The 21,848-nt window shown below is 58.7% G+C and overlaps 1 protein-coding gene across 1 annotated transcript in view; it reads right to left on the reverse strand.

Annotated features, from left to right (window-relative positions):
• Nucleotides 1–8,974: 8,974 nt before the first annotated feature.
• The window catches only part of LOC140404747 (mitochondrial 2-oxoglutarate/malate carrier protein), an 84,300-nt gene continuing 71,426 nt past the window's right edge, over nucleotides 8,975–21,848 (reverse strand). Inside the window, exons 6-8 of the mRNA XM_072493458.1 lie at nucleotides 16,471–16,570; nucleotides 15,324–15,375; nucleotides 8,975–13,679 (exon numbers count right to left, since the gene is read on the reverse strand). Coding sequence (XP_072349559.1) covers nucleotides 13,524–13,679; nucleotides 15,324–15,375; nucleotides 16,471–16,570 — 308 coding nt within the window. The 3' untranslated portion in view covers nucleotides 8,975–13,523. The remainder of the gene's footprint in view (nucleotides 13,680–15,323; nucleotides 15,376–16,470; nucleotides 16,571–21,848) is intronic.

Raw genomic sequence — 21,848 nt, forward strand, 5'->3', positions numbered from 1 at the left:
GCGATATGGTGGCTGTGTTAGCGTTGGAGACAGAGTGCCCCTCACTAGCGAGTCTGCGAACATAGAATTTACAGTGCAGAAGGAGGCCATTCGGCCCATCGAGTCTGCACCGGCCCTTACAAAGAGCACCCTACCCAAGCCCACGTCTCTGCCCTATCCCCGTAGCTCAGTAATCCCCACTTAACCTTTTTGGACACCAAGGGGCAATTTATCATGGCCAATCCACCTAACCTGCACGTCTTTGGACTGGGGGAGGAAACCGGAGCACCCGGAGGAAACCCACGCACACACGGGGAGGACGTGCAGACTCTGCACAGGCAGTGCCCCAAGCCGGGAATCGAACCTGAGACCCTGGAGCGATGAAGTGACTGCGCTATCCACTGTGCTACTGTGCTGCCCCTCACCTCTCGCAGGTGCGGGGCCAGTGTCAATTTTTTGTTACAGTTCTCCGGTAACCCGTTGGACCCCGGCGCCTTCCCCGCTGGCATGGAGCTGATACTTTCCATGACCTCGCCCCTTATTGGTGCTTCCACTCCCTCCTCTATCGTCCCCCATGTTATGTCCAGTCCATCGAGGAACCGTTTCATCCGCAAGTCCCCATCGGGGACCTCGGAGGTGTAGAGACCCCGGTAGAGAGCTCTGTTGATCTTTTTTGGTTGGGCTACCAGTCTGCCTCGGCTGTCCTTTACCGGGGCTATTTCCCTCGTGGCTGCCTGCTTTCTCAACTGGTGAGCTAGCAGGCGGCTAACCTGGTCTCCGCGCTCGTGGAAGGTCCCCTGGTGGAGTTGGCACGCTGCCTTCCTGGTGGATAGCAGGTTAAAGTCCATTTGTCGCTTTTTCCTTCTGCTCTACGGTCGGAACCTCAGAGTATCTTCTGTCGACCTCCAGGATGGAGTCGATCAGCTATTGCCTGGCCTCCTTCTCGTCCCTGTCCCTGCGTGCTAAGAGGCGATTTGGAAGAAGAAAATTCCTATTCACCTGGGTGCGTGAACCTCCATGGGTGCACAGCCCCCACTAGCTCATAAATATGCACGTTCACATCAATGTATATAGTTACCGATCAATGTATATAGTTATCAGTACGATCTCTGACCAGCAGGTGGTAGTATAGATCCACCATGTGAGTTGAGAGATTCGCCAGTTGGTAGTAAGTCGTACAAGAGGAGAGCCGCACCAGAAGTAGCTCCAGGGGAATTCACTGAATTCATTTATTTTGTTACCGTTTATATCATAGCTCGTTAGTTATTTTTCCACGTGTTCATCTCGTTAATAAATCATCTCACTGGTCAAAGAACGAGATGTTGTGTGTTGAACTTTACCACGGCCGTAACGCAGAACGTTGGCGAGGACCACTGGTGCCCCGTCCAGGACACCGCTGACCATGACGTACCGTCCCCCTGGATCCATAACCGTCCTTGTCGAGGTAAATATCGTCCCAGTATTGTTACCCCCCAACCGGGGCTCTCGTCCCGTAACATGAATGGTCCGTCTGTCCCACCCAGACCTTCCTTACCCGCAGTCGGTCCTTCTACCCTCAGGTGTGCCTCTTGGAGGAAGACTATGTCGGCTCTCTTACCGTTCAGGTGGGCGAAGACTCTGGATCTTTTCAGCGGGCTGTTAGTCACCTGGAACGTCAGGGGACCTATCTTGGGGGGGGGGGTTTGTAACCCCGCTCCTGTGGTATCAACCATACTTACCTTGCGGGTGCGCCCCTGCACTCCCGGGGTTTCCCTGTGTTAGGAGGAGCCGCCCAGAATGGCCACGGTCACCATGAGGCCAGGCCCGTGCTCTCCGGGGTTCCCTTGTTCAGGGACCCTCCAAAGTTGCTACTTGCCGCGCCATCTTGTTCCACGTTCCTGAGAGTGATCTGCTGAAGGCGCCGTCTCTCTGGCGGGAGGTGTGTCGCAGGCTCCCCCCCCTCCCGCTCCTCACTCATACCTCCTGCGCTGTCTTTCCCGGGAGAGTGGTGCCTCCCCTCTCCCCCCCCCCTCCTGGGGTCAGTCTGACCCCCCCTCCGCTCTGCTGGTGCCCCCTCTACCTCCTCCTCGCCCTCTGCGGCCCTCGCCCCCTCCTTTCTGCGAAACGGTTCCCCCCCTGTCCACGACGCGGCAGTGCAGTCCCGCGCAAAATTGTCCTTTAGTTCCCCTCCGGCCTCCTCTGCGCCTATTTGTCGCGGTCTCCCTTGCTGGCCGCTCTTTTGAACGAACACATCTGCTTCCGCAGGGGCGCTATTGTTCCTTGCCCTGGTATCTTACCCAGAGCTTGGCTGGGTACGACAGCCCAGATTTAATGTCGTTCCTGTACAGGGCTGCTTTTGCCCTGTTAAATTCTGCTCTTTGCCAGGTCCACCCCAATGTCCGGACGGACTCTGATCTTGTGTCCTTCCCAGTTGCATGCCTTTTGGCAATGGGCGCTCTCGGCTGCTCCCCCGCCTGGGGTTTCAGCCGGAGCCACCTGTAGGCCCTGTCGATCTCCGGCGGCCTGGGGAAGCTGTCTCTCCCCACTCGGTTACCCGGCGCCTGGGCCATTTAGTCCTCGATTCCTTCTGGCAGGCCCGCTATTCTGATATTCTGCCATCCCGACTGATTTCCCTGGTCCTCCACCTCCAGGTTCCCCCGAGTCGCCACCCACCTCTTAGTTTCGGCCTCCAGGGTGGAGTCCCTCGAGGCTTTCACCAGCTCCTCGACTGTGCTCCCCTGGACCTGCAGTCTCCTTCCCATGCTGTCGAGGGCCACCTCCATGGCGGCCAACGCCCCCCCCCCCCCATCACATTTCTTTCAACCTCTATGTCGTTCCCTCACCGCATTCAGTTGCCCGGTGAGGAACGTCTTCCATCCACCTCCTGGTCCGGTGGGGGCTTGTTTCTCGGGTCGCCGGCCTCCCTCTCTCTGGGAGTGGCCGGGGACCCCTCACCTTATGGGTCAGCTTGCCCGCTTGCCCACCGCTCCTTCCGTCCCAGCTTTTGGCGTATCTGCAGCCTTTTGAACTGCTGCTTCCTGGCATCCTTGCTGTAATACTTGTCGTTGAGAGTTAGGGGATGTTTAAGTCCAATTCTGTGGGCTCCAAGTGCCTATTATTCTGTCTTTCGGAGGAGAGACAGCACATCCCCGTCATGGGGATCACTGCACCTCAGGCGACGGGCAAAGGCTGAGAGGGCGGGTCCATCGTGACTAACCTCGACCGGTACGGGAATTGAACCCGCGCCCCTGGCCTACGCTCAGCATCACGAGCCAGCCGTCCAGCCCACTGAGCTAAACCCTCTGCCACCATCGCGTCTGAGAGTATCCTACCTAGGCCCACACCCCAACCCAACCCCGCCTAACCTTGGACTCACCGAGGCTATTCAACCCGTCCCATTCATTCTGGCCCCTCCCCCAAAAGCAACTGAAACTAACCCCCGCCACCCCCCCCCCCCCCCCCCCCCGGCTATTTATCTCTCTTCAGATACTTATCCAACTCCCCTTTTGAAAGCCACGATGGAGCCTGCCTCCATCACACGCTCAGGCAGTGGAGACCAGATCCTCCGCACTTCCTGCATGAAATGGTTTCTCGTGTCAGCCCCGGTTCTGAACCCTCCAGCTGGTGGGAGCACGATGAGATTCTTCCTGCTCCAAAGATCAGGCTCTGAAATCTGAGCACATCGCTCACAAAAGGTGCAGTGGATGCTGGGTCTCTGCCTTCGAGGGGGAGACGGGCCCGCTTTGGGTTGGGATATGGACCTGTGCATAGCTGGGAGAAGAGCCCGCGCTTGGCTGGGAGAAGAGCCCGCGCTTGGCTGGGAGATGGACCCGCGCTTGGCTGGGAGATGGACCCGCGCTTGGCTGGGAGATGGACCCGCGCTTGGCTGGGAGATGGACCCGCGCTTGGCTGGGAGATGGACCCGCGCTTGGCTGGGAGATGGACCCGCGCTTGGCTGGGAGATGGACCCGCGCTTGGCTGGGAGATGGACCCGCGCTTGGCTGGGAGATGGACCCGCGCTTGGCTGGGAGATGGACCCGCGCTTGGCTGGGAGATGGACCCGCGCTTGGCTGGGAGATGGACCCGCCCTTGGCTGGGAGATGGACCCGCGCTTGGCTGGGAGATGGACCCGCGCTTGGCTGGGAGATGGACCCGCGCTTGGCTGGGAGATGGACCCGCGCTTGGCTGGGAGATGGACCCGCGCTTGGCTGGGAGATGGACCCGCGCTTGGCTGGGAGATGGACCCGCGCTTGGCTGGGAGATGGACCCGCGCTTGGCTGGGAGATGGACCCGCGCTTGGCTGGGAGATGGACCCGCGCTTGGCTGGGAGATGGACCCGCGCTTGGCTGGGAGATGGACCCGCGCTTGGCTGGGAGATGGACCCGCGCTTGGCTGGGAGATGGACCCGCGCTTGGCTGGGAGATGGACCCGCGCTTGGCTGGGAGATGGACCCGCGCTTGGCTGGGAGATGGACCCGCGCTTGGCTGGGAGATGGACCCGCGCTTGGCTGGGAGATGGACCCGCGCTTGGCTGGGAGATGGACCCGCGCTTGGCTGGGAGATGGACCCGCGCTTGGCTGGGAGATGGACCCGCGCTTGGCTGGGAGATGGACCCGCGCTTGGCTGGGAGATGGACCCGCGCTTGGCTGGGAGATGGACCCGCGCTTGGCTGGGAGATGGACCCGCGCTTGGCTGGGAGATGGACCCGCGCTTGGCTGGGAGATGGACCCGCGCTTGGCTGGGAGATGGACCCGCGCTTGGCTGGGAGATGGACCCGCGCTTGGCTGGGAGATGGACCCGCGCTTGGCTGGGAGAAGAGCCTGCGCTTGGCTGGGAGATGGACCCGCGCTTGGCTGGGAGATGGACCCGCGCTTGGCTGGGAGATAGACCCGCGCTTGGCTGGGAGAAGAGCCTGCGCTTGGCTGGGAGATGGACCCGCGCTTGGCTGGGAGAAGAGCCCGCGCTTGGCTGGGAGAAGAGCCCGCGCTTGGCTGGGAGATGGACCCGCGCTTGGCTGGGAGAAGAGCCCGCGCTTGGCTGGGAGATGGACCCGCGCTTGGCTGGGAGATGGACCCGCGCTTGGCTGGGAGAAGAGCCCGCGCTTGGCTGGGAGATGGACCCGCGCTTGGCTGGGAGAAGAGCCCGCGCTTGGCTGGGAGATGGACCCGCGCTTGGCTGGGAGAAGAGCCCGCGCTTGGCTGGGAGATGGACCCGCGCTTGGCTGGGAGATGGACCCGCGCTTGGCTGGGAGAAGAGCCCGCGCTTGGCTGGGAGATGGACCCGCGCTTGGCTGGGAGAAGAGCCCGCGCTTGGCTGGGAGAAGAGCCCGCGCTTGGCTGGGAGATGGACCCGCGCTTGGCTGGGAGATAGACCCGCGCTTGGCTGGGAGAAGAGCCCGCGCTTGGCTGGGAGATGGACCCGCGCTTGGCTGGGAGAAGAGCCCGCGCTTGGCTGGGAGATGGACCCGCGCTTGGCTGGGAGATGGACCCGCGCTTGGCTGGGAGATGGACCCGCGCTTGGCTGGGAGATGGACCCGCGCTTGGCTGGGAGATGGACCCGCGCTTGGCTGGGAGATGGACCCGCGCTTGGCTGGGAGATGGACCCGCGCTTGGCTGGGAGATGGACCCGCGCTTGGCTGGGAGATGGACCCGCGCTTGGCTGGGAGAAGAGCCTGCGCTTGGCTGGGAGATGGACCCGCGCTTGGCTGGGAGAAGAGCCTGCGCTTGGCTGGGAGATGGACCCGCGCTTGGCTGGGAGATGGACCCGCGCTTGGCTGGGAGATGGACCCGCGCTTGGCTGGGAGATGGACCCGCGCTTGGCTGGGAGATGGACCCGCGCTTGGCTGGGAGATGGACCCGCGCTTGGCTGGGAGATGGACCCGCGCTTGGCTGGGAGATGGACCCGCCCTTGGCTGGGAGATGGACCCGCGCTTGGCTGGGAGATGGACCCGCGCTTGGCTGGGAGATGGACCCGCGCTTGGCTGGGAGATGGACCCGCGCTTGGCTGGGAGATGGACCCGCGCTTGGCTGGGAGAAGAGCCCGCGCTTGGCTGGGAGATGGGCCCGCGCTTGGCTGGGAGAAGAGCCCGCGCTTGGCTGGGAGATGGACCCGCGCTTGGCTGGGAGAAGAGCCCGCGCTTGGCTGGGAGATGGACCCGCGCTTGGCTGGGAGATAGACCCGCGCTTGGCTGGGAGAAGAGCCCGCGCTTGGCTGGGAGATGGACCCGCGCTTGGCTGGGAGAAGAGCCCGCGCTTGGCTGGGAGATGGACCCGCGCTTGGCTGGGAGATGGACCCGCGCTTGGCTGGGAGATGGACCCGCGCTTGGCTGGGAGAAGAGCCCGCGCTTGGCTGGGAGATGGACCCGCGCTTGGCTGGGAGATAGACCCGCGCTTGGCTGGGAGAAGAGCCCGCGCTTGGCTGGGAGATGGACCCGCGCTTGGCTGGGAGAAGAGCCCGCGCTTGGCTGGGAGATGGACCCGCGCTTGGCTGGGAGATGGACCCGCGCTTGGCTGGGAGATGGACCCGCGCTTGGCTGGGAGATGGACCCGCCCTTGGCTGGGAGATGGACCCGCGCTTGGCTGGGAGATGGACCCGCGCTTGGCTGGGAGATGGACCCGCGCTTGGCTGGGAGATGGACCCGCGCTTGGCTGGGAGATGGACCCGCGCTTGGCTGGGAGAAGAGCCTGCGCTTGGCTGGGAGATGGACCCGCGCTTGGCTGGGAGAAGAGCCTGCGCTTGGCTGGGAGATGGACCCGCGCTTGGCTGGGAGATGGACCCGCGCTTGGCTGGGAGATGGACCCGCGCTTGGCTGGGAGATGGACCCGCGCTTGGCTGGGAGATGGACCCGCGCTTGGCTGGGAGATGGACCCGCGCTTGGCTGGGAGATGGACCCGCGCTTGGCTGGGAGATGGACCCGCCCTTGGCTGGGAGATGGACCCGCGCTTGGCTGGGAGATGGACCCGCGCTTGGCTGGGAGATGGACCCGCGCTTGGCTGGGAGATGGACCCGCGCTTGGCTGGGAGATGGACCCGCGCTTGGCTGGGAGATGGACCCGCGCTTGGCTGGGAGATGGACCCGCGCTTGGCTGGGAGAAGAGCCTGCGCTTGGCTGGGAGATGGGCCCGCGCTTGGCTGGGAGATGGACCCGCCCTTGGCTGGGAGATGGGCCTGTGCTCGGCTGGGAGATGGACCCGCGCTCGGCTGGGAGATGGACCCGCGCTTGGCTGGGAGATGGACCCGCGCTTGGCTGGGAGATGGACCCGCGCTTGGCTGGGAGATGGACCCGCGCTTGGCTGGGAGATGGACCCGCGCTTGGCTGGGAGATGGACCCGCCCTCGGCTGGGAGATGGACCCGCCCTCGGCTGGGAGATGGACCCGCCCTCGGCTGGGAGATGGACCCGCGCTTGGCTGGGAGAAGAGCCTGCGCTTGGCTGGGAGATGGACCCGCGCTTGGCTGGGAGATGGACCCGCGCTTGGCTGGGAGATGGGCCTGCGCTTGGCTGGGAGATGGGCCTGCGTTTGGCTGGGAGATGGGCCTGCGCTCGGCTGGGAGATGGGGCTGCGCTCGGCTGGGAGATGGGCCTGCGTTTGGCTGGGAGATGGGCCTGCGCTCGGCTGGGAGATGGGCCTGCGCTCGGCTGGGAGATGGGCCTGCGCTCGGCTGGGAGATGGGCCTGCGTTTGGCTGGGAGATGGGCCTGCGTTTGGCTGGGAGAAGAGCCTGCGCTTGGCTGGGAGATGGGCCTGCGCTCGGCTGGGAGATGGGGCTGCGCTCGGCTGGGAGATGGGGCTGCGCTCGGCTGGGAGATGGGGCTGCGCTCGGCTGGGAGATGGGGCTGCGCTCGGCTGGGAGAAGAGCCTGCGCTTGGCTGGGAGATGGGCCTGCGCTCGGCTGGGAGATGGGGCTGCGCTCGGCTGGGAGATGGGGCTGCGCTCGGCTGGGAGATGGGGCTGCGCTCGGCTGGGAGATGGACCGCACGATGCGTAAGACACGATTAATACCACTTTGGGGTTTGTCATTGCTTGGATCCCTCCTGGACTCATTCCGATTCGCTGATGATGTCGGAGACCTGATAGAGGTCTACAAGATAATGAATGGGATGGACAGAGCGGATAGTCAGATGCTCTTTCCTTGGGTAGGAGAGTCAAGTACTCGGGGACAGAGGTTCAAAGTACGTGGGGGAAAGTTTAGAACAGACGTGCGAGGCAAGTTTCCTTTTTACACAGAGGATGGTAAAGATATGGACCGCGCTGCCTGGGGACAGGTGGGAGCAGGTACGATAGCGGCACTTAAGGGGCATGTAGACAAATATATGAATAGGGTGGGAATGGAAGGATACGGACTCCCTAAGTGCAGACGGTTTTAGTTTAGGTCGGTACCATGGTCGGCGCTGGCTTGGAGGGCCGAAGGGCCTGTTCCTGTGCCGTATTGTTCTTTGCAAGTCCAGAACGAGCGGGGCTCCACTTTAAAATCGGGGGGGGCTGTCCTTTTAGGACGGAGAGATGAGGATTTCATTCTCTCTGAGGGATGTGCTACTTTGGAACTCTCTGTCGCGGAAGGCGGTAGAGGCCGGGGTGGGGTGGGGGGGATGTTATAACGGCGGAGGTACATTGATTCCTGTTAAGACGAGAAGGATCGAAGATTGTCGATGGGGTTGCGTAGGGCGGTGTAGTAGATGGGAATGTCGAACTCGAAACGCAAAGCCTTCGGCCGCGATCGTGTCAAATGGCGGAGCAGGCTCGAGGGGCCGAATGGCTTAGCCCTCGGCTCCGATTTCGCGCACTGGATTCAGGAGAGGCAGGTTCCCCTCTGACACCTGCGCCGGAGAAATCGCGGAGGCAGGCAGAGGTGGCAGGGGTGCGGGGCGAGTCGGAAAGCACTGGGAGAAGGAGGGACTCTCCGATCACGGTTGTCGTGTCCATACCTCGCTGCCCCAGTGCTGGCCGTCGGTTCTACATTCCTCGACGCTGCCGAGTACGAGCATTGACCACCTGACGAGGGAAAATAAAATGACAACCCTTCAACCAATAACTGATTTATTGTCAGGAACTGATTTTTTTCTCTCTCTCACATCACATGATCAAATATCGCCATGATCGAACATCACTATTAGCCTAAATATGCCAGTGCAGTTTTCCGTGGCAAGACACACAAACAGACTGACCGTACCGAAATGTCAATGGGAGTGAGCAAAGCGGAGGGGGCACACTGTCAGCATTGCTTGGGGGGGGGGGGGGGGGGGGGTGAACGATCGCGAGGGAGGTCAATAAGGGAGTAACAAACCCCCAACGAAATCCCCCCACCCAATGCGAGGCCCTTCGACGCAAGCCGTAACAAAAACGAGAGCACCTCTCTCCAAATCCTCGACACTCGAATGCTGTTGAAAAGGGGGCGGCGGATGTTTTCGAAGCTTCTCGTCCCGTCTCGGGAAAAGCGACAAGAATGCCGATTTTCAAACTCTCCCAACAATTTATACTACACGGGAAAAGGGCGTCGACGGGTTGGCAACTCCGCTCTGGCTGGCTGAGGCACTGCTGCTTCGAAGGGACGCGCGGGGGTCTACACACCGCAGGAATACGTTGGGGATTCGCTCCTTTTCTTTGTATTGGCGGGCCCCTGCGACGGTGCCTCGGCGAATCGGGTGCGACACGTCACCCATGCCACGCCCGAGGGCTTTGAAATTCTGCATTCTTGAGTCTGGCCGGGTGAGCGGAGGCAAGAAGAAAAGAAGCTTCGAGTTATCGGGCCCTCGCTTTCCAAATCCAGATTGCGGGGGAATCGCCCAGTGCAACATCGAAGGGGGTCACCCAAATGTTCCCGGACGTCAGCGGCGGGGACAGGGACTCAATTCCGATTTGCAGTCCCTGTTTCGCCGGTAGATAACCGGGAAACACACCTTTTGTGAGCACGACTCAGCAACGGAGTTTAGTCCAGGCCGCGTAACCCCCTACCTTTTCAAATTGACAAACTCCCAAAAGGTTTCGAGCTTTGAAGTAAATGATGTGGATTTGTTTTACAAATGTATTCAGACTTAAAAGTGTTTTCATTAAATATGACAGATGAAAATACCCTCTCAATTTTATATTTATCGCTATATACTTTTTTTTTTTTTTAAACAGCTCTAACTTTATTGGGTGTAGTGGGGACACTTATTTTATCGCCCTGCTTAGAGCAAAAGACTCACATCACAGCTACTGGGTAATACTTTGCAGACACGGACTCTGATTTTGAGGCGTTAGTGTTGACACGGAGGAAACACGGGCGCCAATATGAGCGCAGAAGGATCCCACATTGGGTGACGGCTGTTGGGGTGGGGGTTAGTATTCCCCTGGAGCGCCGTGGGGCAGACATGGCCTCGGCTTCACGGGTTCCAGGCCCAGCCGGACATCACGGGACCCCGGGTGGGCGGCACATCCCTCTTCATTCCCCCCCCCCACCGCTGGGCGGGGGCGCGAGGACACAGGCCCCCCCCCCCCCCCATCCCCATGTAAGCAAGCAAAAAGTCAACTCCCTTCAATAGGGATTTCAGGCATTCTCCGTTTAGCGGACCGTCTGGCGGACTGGGTGGACAGAGGTGGGTGTTTGGGGGGGTCCTTTTTTCGACAACCCAGGTATTGCCAATCTGACAAGTCATTTTGAGCCCAGAGCCGGATGCTCCCCCGCAACTTCAGCCTATTTCTAAAGTGTGTGCTCTCTGCCCGAGGATTGGGGAGGGGGGGATTGGGACATGCTGCAAATTGGCGTAAGAGTAAAGGGGGGGTGGGGGAGAAAGAGTTGTAATCACACCTTTCCTTGGCCGATGCCTTATGCGCGCGCACGCCACCTGAAAACGGAAGAGTCTGGGCAATCTCCCGCCAATCCTAGCTCAGGAGCACGGAGACCAAATCGAAACCCGACTACGCCGAGCCTCGCGGCCGCCACAGCGAACAGCGTTAAAATGTTGCGCTCGTTGGTGGGACGTGCGCGTCGCTGGCCGGGCTAACCCCAGGTGTGCTCGAGGAGTTGCCGGGAGCCACATTCTTGAACTGCTTTAGTCCGTGGGGAAGCACCGCAGCAGCTGACCAAGGCTCCTTGGACGTTCCCTGCTGTACATCTTGAAAGATGGCGTCAAGCTTTTCGAGTGGAGTTCATCCAGGCAAGTGTAGAGGATTCCAGTAGGCTGGTGCCTTGCAGATGGGGGGGGGGGGGGGGGGGGGTTCTGGAGGTGAGTTACTCACCGCAGGATTCCCAGCCTCTGACCTGTCCTGGTAGCCGCAGTATTTATAACGTGGCAGAGAGGGGTAGCACGGTGGCACAGTAGGTCAGCACTGTTGCCTCGCGGCGCCGGGGGACCCGGGTTCGATTTTGGCCTCGGGTGATTGTCACCCTTCCAAGTCACCCACCACCCTGACTCGGAGATATATCCTTCACTGCGGCTGGGTCAGAATCCTAGAACTCCCTCCCTAACAGCACCGTGGGTGTACCTACACCTCGGAGACTGCAGCGGGCTCACCCGCCACCTTCTCAAGGTGCAATTAGCGATGGGCAACAACGGCTGGGCCCAGCCAATCACAGGGCAGCTGACACCCTATTCGGGATCGATGACAGGGAAGACTTTTGACGAAAGAGGGGCGATGACTCTTGAGATCGATTCCGTAAAGGTGGGGGGGGGGCAAAAAAAAATTGTACCTACATTTAGAAGTCGCAGGCGTTACTGGGGACGATTCTAGAGGCCGGACATTACTGTGGGTGATATTAATGATGTGCGGTTAATGAGTCTGTGTCACATTCCCTGCGGCTATTTTAATGCCCTGAGCTTGTTAAGCGCTTATTTAATTATATCACGGACAGTCATGCCTTTTAATGCCCTTCGACACTGCACATTTAAATGGCGGAATAACTAGTTTACAAGATCCACAGCAAACCTTTCCAATGGGGCAATGATCCTTTCCTTTTTTTAAGCTTAAGTGAATGTTTGGCAGATTCAGCTATCGCAGCGATCAACTGGGTCCCAGCCTGCCTCAGCGATCCGAATCGGTCTCTACCCAGGCTGTCTCGGGGCTTGATTACAGGTTACAAAATGTTTGTGATCTACACTCGTACATGCTCATCCTGCACCAGGTTAATTTGTAAACTAGTCACACTTGTAAGACTTTGGCGTGGACGACGACTATCTTGTGTGTGTGTGTGTGTGTGTATCTGTCTGTGTGTGTGTGCGCGCGACAGGATGGGAATATCTCCAGGTAAATGGTCGACAACCTAAGAGGGCAGGGGATAATTTCTGTGCGCCCCCCCCCCCACCCCCAGTGCTGGAGGAAATGGTCAGTGGTTAGCACTGCTGCCTCATGGGCAGCACGGCGGCGCAGTGGGTAGCACTGCAGTCTCACGGTCCCAGGTTCGATCCCGGCTCTGGGTCGCTGTCCGTGCGGAGTTTGCACCTTCTCCCAGAGATCAATACTGCTCTGTTGTGAGTCGGACATTTCTGGGGAAATGCCAGTTTTCTTCCCATCGCTCTGGCAATATATTAAATGCTAGGGCAGCACGGTGGCACAGTGGTTAGCACTGGGACTACGGCGCTGAGGACCCGGGTTCAATCCCGGCTCTGGGTCACTGTCCGTGTGGAGTTTGCACATTCTCCCTGTGTCTGCGTGGGTTTCGCCCCCACAACCCCAAGATGTGCAGAAGGGGTGGATTGGCCGTGATAAATTGCCCCTTTAGCGTGTCCAACGATGTGCAGGTTCACAGAATCCCAGGAGTGCAGAAGGAAGTCGTTCGGCCCAGTGAGGCTGCACCGACCCCCTGAAAGGGCACCCTCCCCAAGCCCACTCCCCCTGCCCTACCCCCATAACCGAACCGCGTCATCCCTGATACGGTGGGGTTTGGGGGAGTGGGCCGAGGAGGGGCGCTCTCTCGGGGAGCCGGCGCAGACTCGATAGGCCAAGTGGCCTTGTTCTGCACTGTCGGGATTCTATAGTCCGAAAATGATATAACCCTTCCCACCTCCTGCGACCAGTCTTTGCGGAGTGCCTGAAGTACCCGTCATGGGCTTAGGGAGTGCGAGGAAGTCTGGAGTGGTTCTAGTCCCTCCTGCAGACTGGAGTTTGGGGAGGAGGTTAGGCCAGGAGCAAATGCTGCCGACTGAGAGTCCCACATGGGCTAAGCCTTGGACGGAGGCCCCCAGCCAGCGAGAGCAGCCTGGGGGAGGGGGGGGGGGGGAATCAGGTCCGAGGGGCGGAAGGGCCTCCTCCTGTCCCTTTGCGCTCTCCGGAGGGTCAAAGGTCAGGAGAAACCGGCCCCAACCAGAAATAAAGCGAAGCAGCGATGCGTTCCTGATTGACGGGCGCGCCCTTCGGTTTGGGCAGAGTGCGGATCACTTGACTGCGGCCTGACCCCCGGGCACCTCGTGAAGAAAAGTTACAAACACCCAACAAACCAGAAAAAACACCGCACCAATACAATCAGGGGAAATGCCAGCCCGGTCTCCGATGTCTGGCGGATAATACGACGTCTCCCCCCCCCCCCCCCCCCCCCCCCACATTCACACAAATATGTTATACCCCTTGGCGGGGAGCCGAGAGGAGTCACCACTTTATTGATCCAAGAAGTACTGCTTGTAAAATTTGTTCATCTGCTCCAGGAATATGAAGGTGAGCACTGTGTGAGGGCCCAGCCGAGCGTAGTACGGAGTGAACCCTTTCCAAAGGCTAAAGAATCCCTCTTGTCGAACGACACGGACAAGGACTTCCTGAGATGAACAGAGGGGAAAAAAACAACTCGGTCAAGGAAGCATCGCGGGAGTTTCCCCACAATCCCCACCCCTTTTCCCCAGGGAGACACAGAGTATCCCGTTGGTACAGTTTTGGCAGTGGATGACATTCGGGGGAAAACGAATGATGGACGAGCGTGTCTCCCACAATCGGTTTTACCCAGCAACCCTCGGCAGCGGCTACCCAACACCCCCCTGCAACCATGGCCCCGGCGAATCCTCGCCTCCGCGACGCCGCCCCCGCCTCCCCACGTCGCCCCCCGCCTTCCAACCCCCGCCCCCCTCGGCGTCGCCCCCGCCTCCCCGCCCCGCCCCCCTCGGCGTCGCCCCCGCCTCCCCGCCCCGCCCCCCTCGGCGTCGCCCCCGCCTCCCCGCCCCGCCCCCCTCGGCGTCGCCCCGCCCCCCCTCGGCGTCGCCCCGCCTCCCCGCCCCGCCCCCCTCGGCGTCGCCCCGCCCCCCTCGGTGTCGCCCCTGCCTCCCCGCCCCGCCTCCCTCGGCCACGCCCCGCCTCCCTCGGCCACGCCCCGCCTCCCTCGGCCACGCCCCCTCTCCCTCGGCCACGCCCCCGCCTCCCTCGGCCACGCCCCCGCCTCCCTCGGCCACGCCCCCGCCTCCCTCGGCCACGCCCCCGCCTCCCTCGGCCACGCCCCCGCCTCCCTCGGCCACGCCCCCGCCTCCCTCGGCCACGCCCCCGCCTCCCTCGGCCACGCCCCCGCCTCCCTCGGCCACGCCCCCGCCTCCCTCGGCCACGCCCCCGCCTCCCTCGGCCACGCCCCCGCCTCCCTCGGCCACGCCCCCGCCTCCCTCGGCCACGCCCCCGCCTCCCTCGGCCACGCCCCCGCCTCCCTCGGCCACGCCCCCGTCTCCCTCGGCGACGCCCCCGTCTCCCTCGGCGACGCCCCCGTCTCCCTCGGCGACGCCCCCGTCTCCCTCGGCGACGCCCCCTCTCCCTCGTCGACGCCCACTCTCCCTCGTCGACGCCCCCTCTCCCTCGGCCACGCCCCCTCTCCCTCGGCCACGCCCCCTCTCCCTCGGCCACGCCCCCTCTCCCTCGGCCACGCCCCCGTCTCCCTCGGCCACGCCCTCGTCTCCCTCGGCCACGCCCCGTCTCCCTCGGCCACGCCCCCTCTCCCTCGGCCACGCCTCCGCCTCCCTCGGCGACGCCCCCGCCTCCCTCGGCGACGCCCCCGCCTCCATGGGCGACGCCCCTCTCCCTCGGCGACGCCCCCGTCTCCCTCTGCGACGCCCCCGTCTCCCTCGGCCACGCCCCCTCTCCCTCGGCCACGCCCCCCCTCGGCGACCCCCCGCCTCCCTCGGCGACGCCCCCGTTTCCCTCGCCGACGCCCCCGTTTCCCTCGGCGACGCCCCCTCTCCCTCGGAGACACCCCCTTCTCTCTCTGTCACGGCACGTTACCCCTCCTCCCTCAGCCCTGCGTTTCCGCTCCTCCCTCACCCACCCCTAGCCCCGTCATTCACCTCTCACACGTTATCGCGACTACCTCGAACCCCAAATTACCCCTCCTCTCTTAGCACCCACTGCGTTGCCGCACTTCCCTCGATCCAGGAGTATCTCTCCCCTCACCCCTTGAAGGTCAGCGGGACAGAATAACACCTTTCACTCACCAATCCATTCCTATATTCAGGTTTTCCATCGATTATTTGCATATTTTGGATTCTGTGAAGTGAAAAAAAGGAAAGCTCAGATTCCTTTACAGCTTCCAGTCCCACTAAAGGAATCAGCGTTTGAATTTAACAAACTCCACAGCGTGGTGCAAAGAGCAAAGAGAATCGGTTCCAATTTTTCCAAAGCTTTAATATTGTGTAAATCTTGATCACGCCTATCCCCATCAAACACTCCCAGGACAGGTACAGCACGGGGATAGATACAGAGTAAAGCTCCCTCTACACTGTCCCCATCAAATACTCCCAGGACAGGTACAGCACGGGGTTAGATACGGAGTAAAGCTCCCTCTACACTGTCCCCATCAAACACTCCCAGGACAGGTACAGCACGGGGTTAGATACAGAGTAAAGCTCCCTCTACACTGTCCCCATCAAACACTCCCAGGACAGGTACAGCACGGGGTTAGATACAGAGTAAAGCTCCCTCTACACTGTCCCCATCAAATACTCCCAGGACAGGTACAGCACGGGGTTAGATACGGAGTAAAGCTCCCTCTACACTGTCCCCATCAAACACTCCCAGGACAGGTACAGCACGGGGTTAGATACAGAGTAAAGCTCCCTCTACACTGTCCCCATCAAACACTCCCAGGACAGGTACAGCACGGGGTTAGATACAGAGTAAAGCTCCCTCTACACTGTCCCCATCAAACACTCCCAGGACAGGTACAGCACGGGGTTAGATACAGAGTAAAGCTCCCTCTACACTGTCCCCATCAAACACTCCCAGGACCCGTACAGCACGGGGTTAGATACAGAGTAAAGCTCCCTCTACACTGTCCCCATCAAACACTCCCAGGACAGGTACAGCACGGGGTTAGATACAGAGTAAAGCTCCCTCTACACTGTCCCCATCAAACACTCCCAGGACAGGTACAGCACGGGGTTAGATACAGAGTAAAGCTCCCTCTACACTGTCCCCATCAAACACTCCCAGGACCCGTACAGCACGGGGTTAGATACAGAGTAAAGCTCCCTCTACACTGTCCCCATCAAACACTCCCAGGACAGGTACAGCACGGGGTTAGATACAGAGTAAAGCTCCCTCTACACTGTCCCCATCAAACACTCCCACAAATATTCTTACCTGGTCTTTGCAATATCCACGGGCATTGATGCTGCGGTTGTCACAAGCCCACTGATCATACTGGCACAGAAATGGCACAAGATATTATCACGGAAATAACCTGTGTTCAGGGGAAAAACCATAGGTCAGAAATCAGAACAATTCTGCCTCGATAAATTGCCAATTGGGCCAAACTGATGCAAGGGATCATTGTAACTGAGCCTCGAAGCAGACAGAATTGCAGCAAGGTTTGGATAAACTTAATTCAAAGCCACAGGACTTACTTTTAGGGCAGAGGTGAAGATGCTGCAAAGGCCACTTCGGATTCGAGTGCCAAAATCACGTTGTAGCAAATGGCTGGCATCAGCACAGGGTTAGATACAGAGTAAAGCTCCCTCTACACTGTCCCCATCAAACACTCCCAGGACAGGTACAGCACGGAGTTAGATACAGAGTAAAGCTCCCTCTACAATGTCCCCATCAAACACTCCCAGGACAGGTACAGCACGGGGTTAGATACAGAGTAAAGCTCCCTCTACAATGTCCCCATCAAACACTTCCAGGACAGGTACAGCACGGGGTTAGATACAGAGTAAAGCTCCCTCTACACTGTCCCCATCAAACACTCCCAGGACAGGTACAGCACGGGGTTAGATACAGAGTAAAGCTCCCTCTACACTGTCCCCATCAAACACTCCCAGGACAGGTACAGCACGGGGTTAGATACAGAGTAAAGCTCCCTCTACACTGTCCCCATCAAACACTCCCAGGACAGGTACAGCACGGGGTTAGATACAGAGTAAAGCTCCCTCTACACTGTCCCCATCAAACACTCCCAGGACAGGTACAGCACGGGGTTAGATACAGAGTAAAGCTCCCTCTACACTGTCCCCATCAAACACTCCCAGGACAGGTACAGCACGGGGTTAGATACAGAGTAAAGCTCCCTCTACACTGTCCCCATCAAACACTCCCAGGACAGGTACAGCACGGGGTTAGATACAGAGTAAAGCTCCCTCTACACTGTCCCTATCAAACACTCCCAGGACATGTACAGCACGGGGTTAGATACAGAGTAAAGCTCCCTCTACACTGTCCCCATCAAACACTCCCAGGACAGGTACAGCATGGGGTTAGACACAGAGTAAAGCTCCCTCTACACTGTCCCCATCAAACACTCCCAGGACAGGTACAGCATGGGGTTAGATACAGAGTAAAGCTCCCTCTACACTGTCCCCAAAACACACTCCCAGGACAGGTACAGCACGGGGTTAGATACAGAGTAAAGCTCCCTCTACACTGCCCCATCAAACACTCCCAGGACAGGTACAGCACGGGGTTAGATACAGAGTAAAGCTCCCTCTACACTGTCCCCATCAAACACTCCCAGGACAGGTACAGCACGGGGTTAGATACAGAGTAAAGCTCCCTCTACACTGTCCCCAAAACACACTCCCAGGACAGGTACAGCACGGGTTAGATACAGAGTAAAGCTCCCTCTACACTGTCCCCAAAACACACTCCCAGGACAGGTACAGCACGGGGTTAGGTACAGAGTAAAGCTCCCTCTACACTGTCCCCATCAAACACTCCCAGGACAGGTACAGCACGGGGTTAGATACAGAGTAAAGCTCCCTCTACACTGTCCCCATCAAACATTCCCAGGACAGGTACAGCACGGGGTTAGGTACAGAGTAAAGCTCCCTCTACAGTGTCCCCATCAAACACTCCCAGGACAGGTACAGCACGGGGTTAGATACAGAGTAAAGCTCCCTCTGCACTGTCCCCATCAAACACTCCCAGGACAGGTACAGCACGGGTTTGGATACAGAGTAAAGCTCCCTCTACACTGTCCACATCAAACACTCCCAGGACAGGTACAGCACGGGGTTAGGTACAGAGTAAAGCTCCCTCTAAACTGTCCCCATCAAACACTCCCAGGACAGGTACAGCACGGGGTTAGGTACAGAGTAAAGCTCCCTCTACACTGTCCCCATCAAACACTCCCAGGACAGGTACAGCACGGGGTTAGATACAGAGTAAAGCTCCCTCTACACTGTCCCCATCAAACACTCCCAGGACAGGTACAGCACGGGGTTAGGTACAGAGTAAAGCTCCCTCTACACTGTCCCCATCAAACACTCCCAGGACAGGTACAGCACAGGGTTAGATACAGAGTAAAGCTCCCTCTACACTGTCCCCATCAAACACTCCCAGGACAGGTACAGCACGGGGTTAGATACAGAGTAAAGCTCCCTCTACACTGTCCCCATCAAACATTCCCAGGACAGGTACAGCACGGGGTTAGGTACAGAGTAAAGCTCCCTCTACACTGTCCCCATCAAACACTCCCAGGACAGGTACAGCACGGGGTTAGATACAGAGTAAAGCTCCCTCTACACTGTCCCCATCAAACACTCCCAGGACAGGTACAGCACGGGGTTAGATACAGAGTAAAGCTCCCTCTACACTGTCCCCATCAAACACTCCCAGGACAGGTACAGCACGGGGTTAGATACAGAGTAAAGCTCCCTCTGCACTGTCCCCATCAAACACTCCCAGGACAGGTACAGCACGGGTTTAGATACAGACTAAAGCTCCCTCTACACTGTCCACATCAAACACTCCCAGGACAGGTACAGCACGGGGGTAGATACAGAGTAAAGCTCCCTCTACACTGTCCCCATCAAACACTCCCAGGACAGGTACAGCACGGGGTTAGATACAGAGTAAAGCTCCCTCTACACTGTCCCCATCAAACACTCCCAGGACAGGTACAGCACGGGGTTAGATACAGAGTAAAGCTCCCTCTACACTGTCCCCATCAAACACTCCCAGGACAGGTACAGCACGGGGTTAGATACAGAGAAAAGCTCCCTCTGCACTGTCCCCATCAAACACTCCCAGGCCAGGTACAGCACGGGTTTAGATACAGAGTAAAGCTCCCTCTACACTGTCCACATCAAACACTCCCAGGACAGGTACAGCACGGGGTTAGATACAGAGTAAAGCTCCCTCTACACTGTCCCCATCAAACACTCCCAGGACAGGTACAGCACGGGGTTAGATACAGAGTAAAGCTCCCTCTACACTGTCCCCAAAACACACTCCCAGGACAGGTACAGCACGGGGTTAGATACAGAGTAAAGCTCCCTCTACACTGTCCCCATCAAACACTCCCAGGACAGGTACAGCACGGGGTTAGATACAGAGTAAAGCTCCCTCTGCACTGTCCCCATCAAACACTCCCAGGACAGGTACAGCACGGGTTTAGATACAGACTAAAGCTCCCTCTACACTGTCCACATCAAACACTCCCAGGACAGGTACAGCACGGGGTTAGATACAGAGTAAAGCTCCCTCTACACTGTCCCCATCAGACACTCCCAGGACAGGTACAGCACGGGGTTAGATACAGAGTAAAGCTCCCTCTACACTGTTCCCATCAAACACTCCCAGGACAGGTACAGCACGGGGTTAGATACAGAGTAAAGCTCCCTCTACACTGTCCCCATCAAACACTCCCAGGACAGGTACAGCACAGGGTTAGATACAGAGTAAAGCTCCCTCTACACTGTCCCCATCAAACACTCCCAGGACAGGGACAGCACAGGGTGAGATACAGAGTAAAGCTCCCTCTACATTGTCCCCATCAAACACTCCCTGGACAGGTACAGCACGGGGTTAGATACAGAGTAAAGCTCCCTCTACACTGTCCCCATCAAACACTCCCAGGACAGGTACAGCACGGGGTTAGATACAGAGTAAAGCTCCCTCTACACTGTCCCCATCAAACACTCCCAGGACAGGGACAGCACAGGGTGAGATACAGAGTAAAGCTCCCTCTACACTGTCCCCATCAGACACTCCCAGGACAGGTACTGCACGGAGTTAGATACAGAGTAAAGCTCCCTCTACACTGTCCCCATCAAACACTCCCAGGACAGGTACAGCACGGGGTTAGATACAGAGTAAAGCTCCCTCTACACTGTCCCCATCCAACACTCCCAGGACAGGTACAGCACGGGGTTAGATACAGAGTAAAGCTCCCTCTACACTGTCCCCATCAAACACTCCCAGGACAGGTACAGCATGGGGTTAGATACAGAGTAAAACTCCCTCTACACTGTCCCCATCAAACACTCCCAGGACAGGTACAGCACGGGGTTAGATACAGAGTAAAGCTCCCTCTACACTGTCCCCATCAAACTCTCCCAGGACAGGTACAGCACAGGGTTTGATACAGAGTAAAGCTCCCTCTACACTGTCCCCATCAAACACTCCCAGGGCAGGTACAGCACGGGGTTAGATACAGAGTAAAGCTCCCTCTACACTGTCCCCATCAAACTCTCCCAGGACAGGTACAGCACAGGGTTTGATACAGAGTAAAGCTCCCTCTACACTGTCCCCATCAAACACTCCCAGGGCAGGTACAGCACGGGGTTAGATATAGAGTAAAGCTCCCTCTACACTGTCCCCATCAAACACTCCCAGGACAGGTACAGCACGGGGTTAGATACAGAGTAAAGCTCCCTCTACAGTGTCCCCATCAAACACTCCCAGGACAGGTACAGCACGGGGTTAGATACAGAGTAAAGCTCCCTCTACACTGTCCCCATCAAACATTCCCAGGACAGGTACAGCACGGGGTTAGGTACAGAGTAAAGCTCCCTCTACACTGTCCCCATCAAACACTCCCAGGACAGGTACAGCACGGGGTTAGATACAGAGTAAAGCTCCCTCTACACTGTCCCCATCAAACACTCCCAGGACAGGTACAGCACGGGGTTAGATACAGAGTAAAGCTCCCTCTACACTGTCCCCATCAAACACTCCCAGGACAGGTACAGCACGGGGTTAGATACAGAGTAAAGCTCCCTCTGCACTGTCCCCATCAAACACTCCCAGGACAGGTACAGCACGGGTTTAGATACAGACTAAAGCTCCCTCTACACTGTCCACATCAAACACTCCCGGGACAGGTACAGCACGGGGGTAGATACAGAGTAAAGCTCCCTCTACACTGTCCCCATCAAACACTCCCAGGACAGGTACAGCACGGGGTTAGATACAGAGTAAAGCTCCCTCTACACTGTCCCCATCAAACACTCCCAGGACAGGTACAGCACGGGTTTAGATACAGAGTAAAGCTCCCTCTACACTGTCCACATCAAACACTCCCAGGACAGGTACAGCACGGGGTTAGATACAGAGTAAAGCTCCCTCTACACTGTCCCCATCAAACACTCCCAGGACAGGTACAGCACGGGGTTAGATACAGAGTAAAGCTCCCTCTACACTGTCCCCAAAACACACTCCCAGGACAGGTACAGCACGGGGTTAGATACAGAGTAAAGCTCCCTCTACACTGTCCCCATCAAACACTCCCAGGACAGGTA

This window comes from Scyliorhinus torazame, chromosome 31, assembly GCF_047496885.1.
Source record: "Scyliorhinus torazame isolate Kashiwa2021f chromosome 31, sScyTor2.1, whole genome shotgun sequence".
In the NCBI taxonomy this organism is placed as follows: Eukaryota; Metazoa; Chordata; class Chondrichthyes; order Carcharhiniformes; family Scyliorhinidae; genus Scyliorhinus; species Scyliorhinus torazame.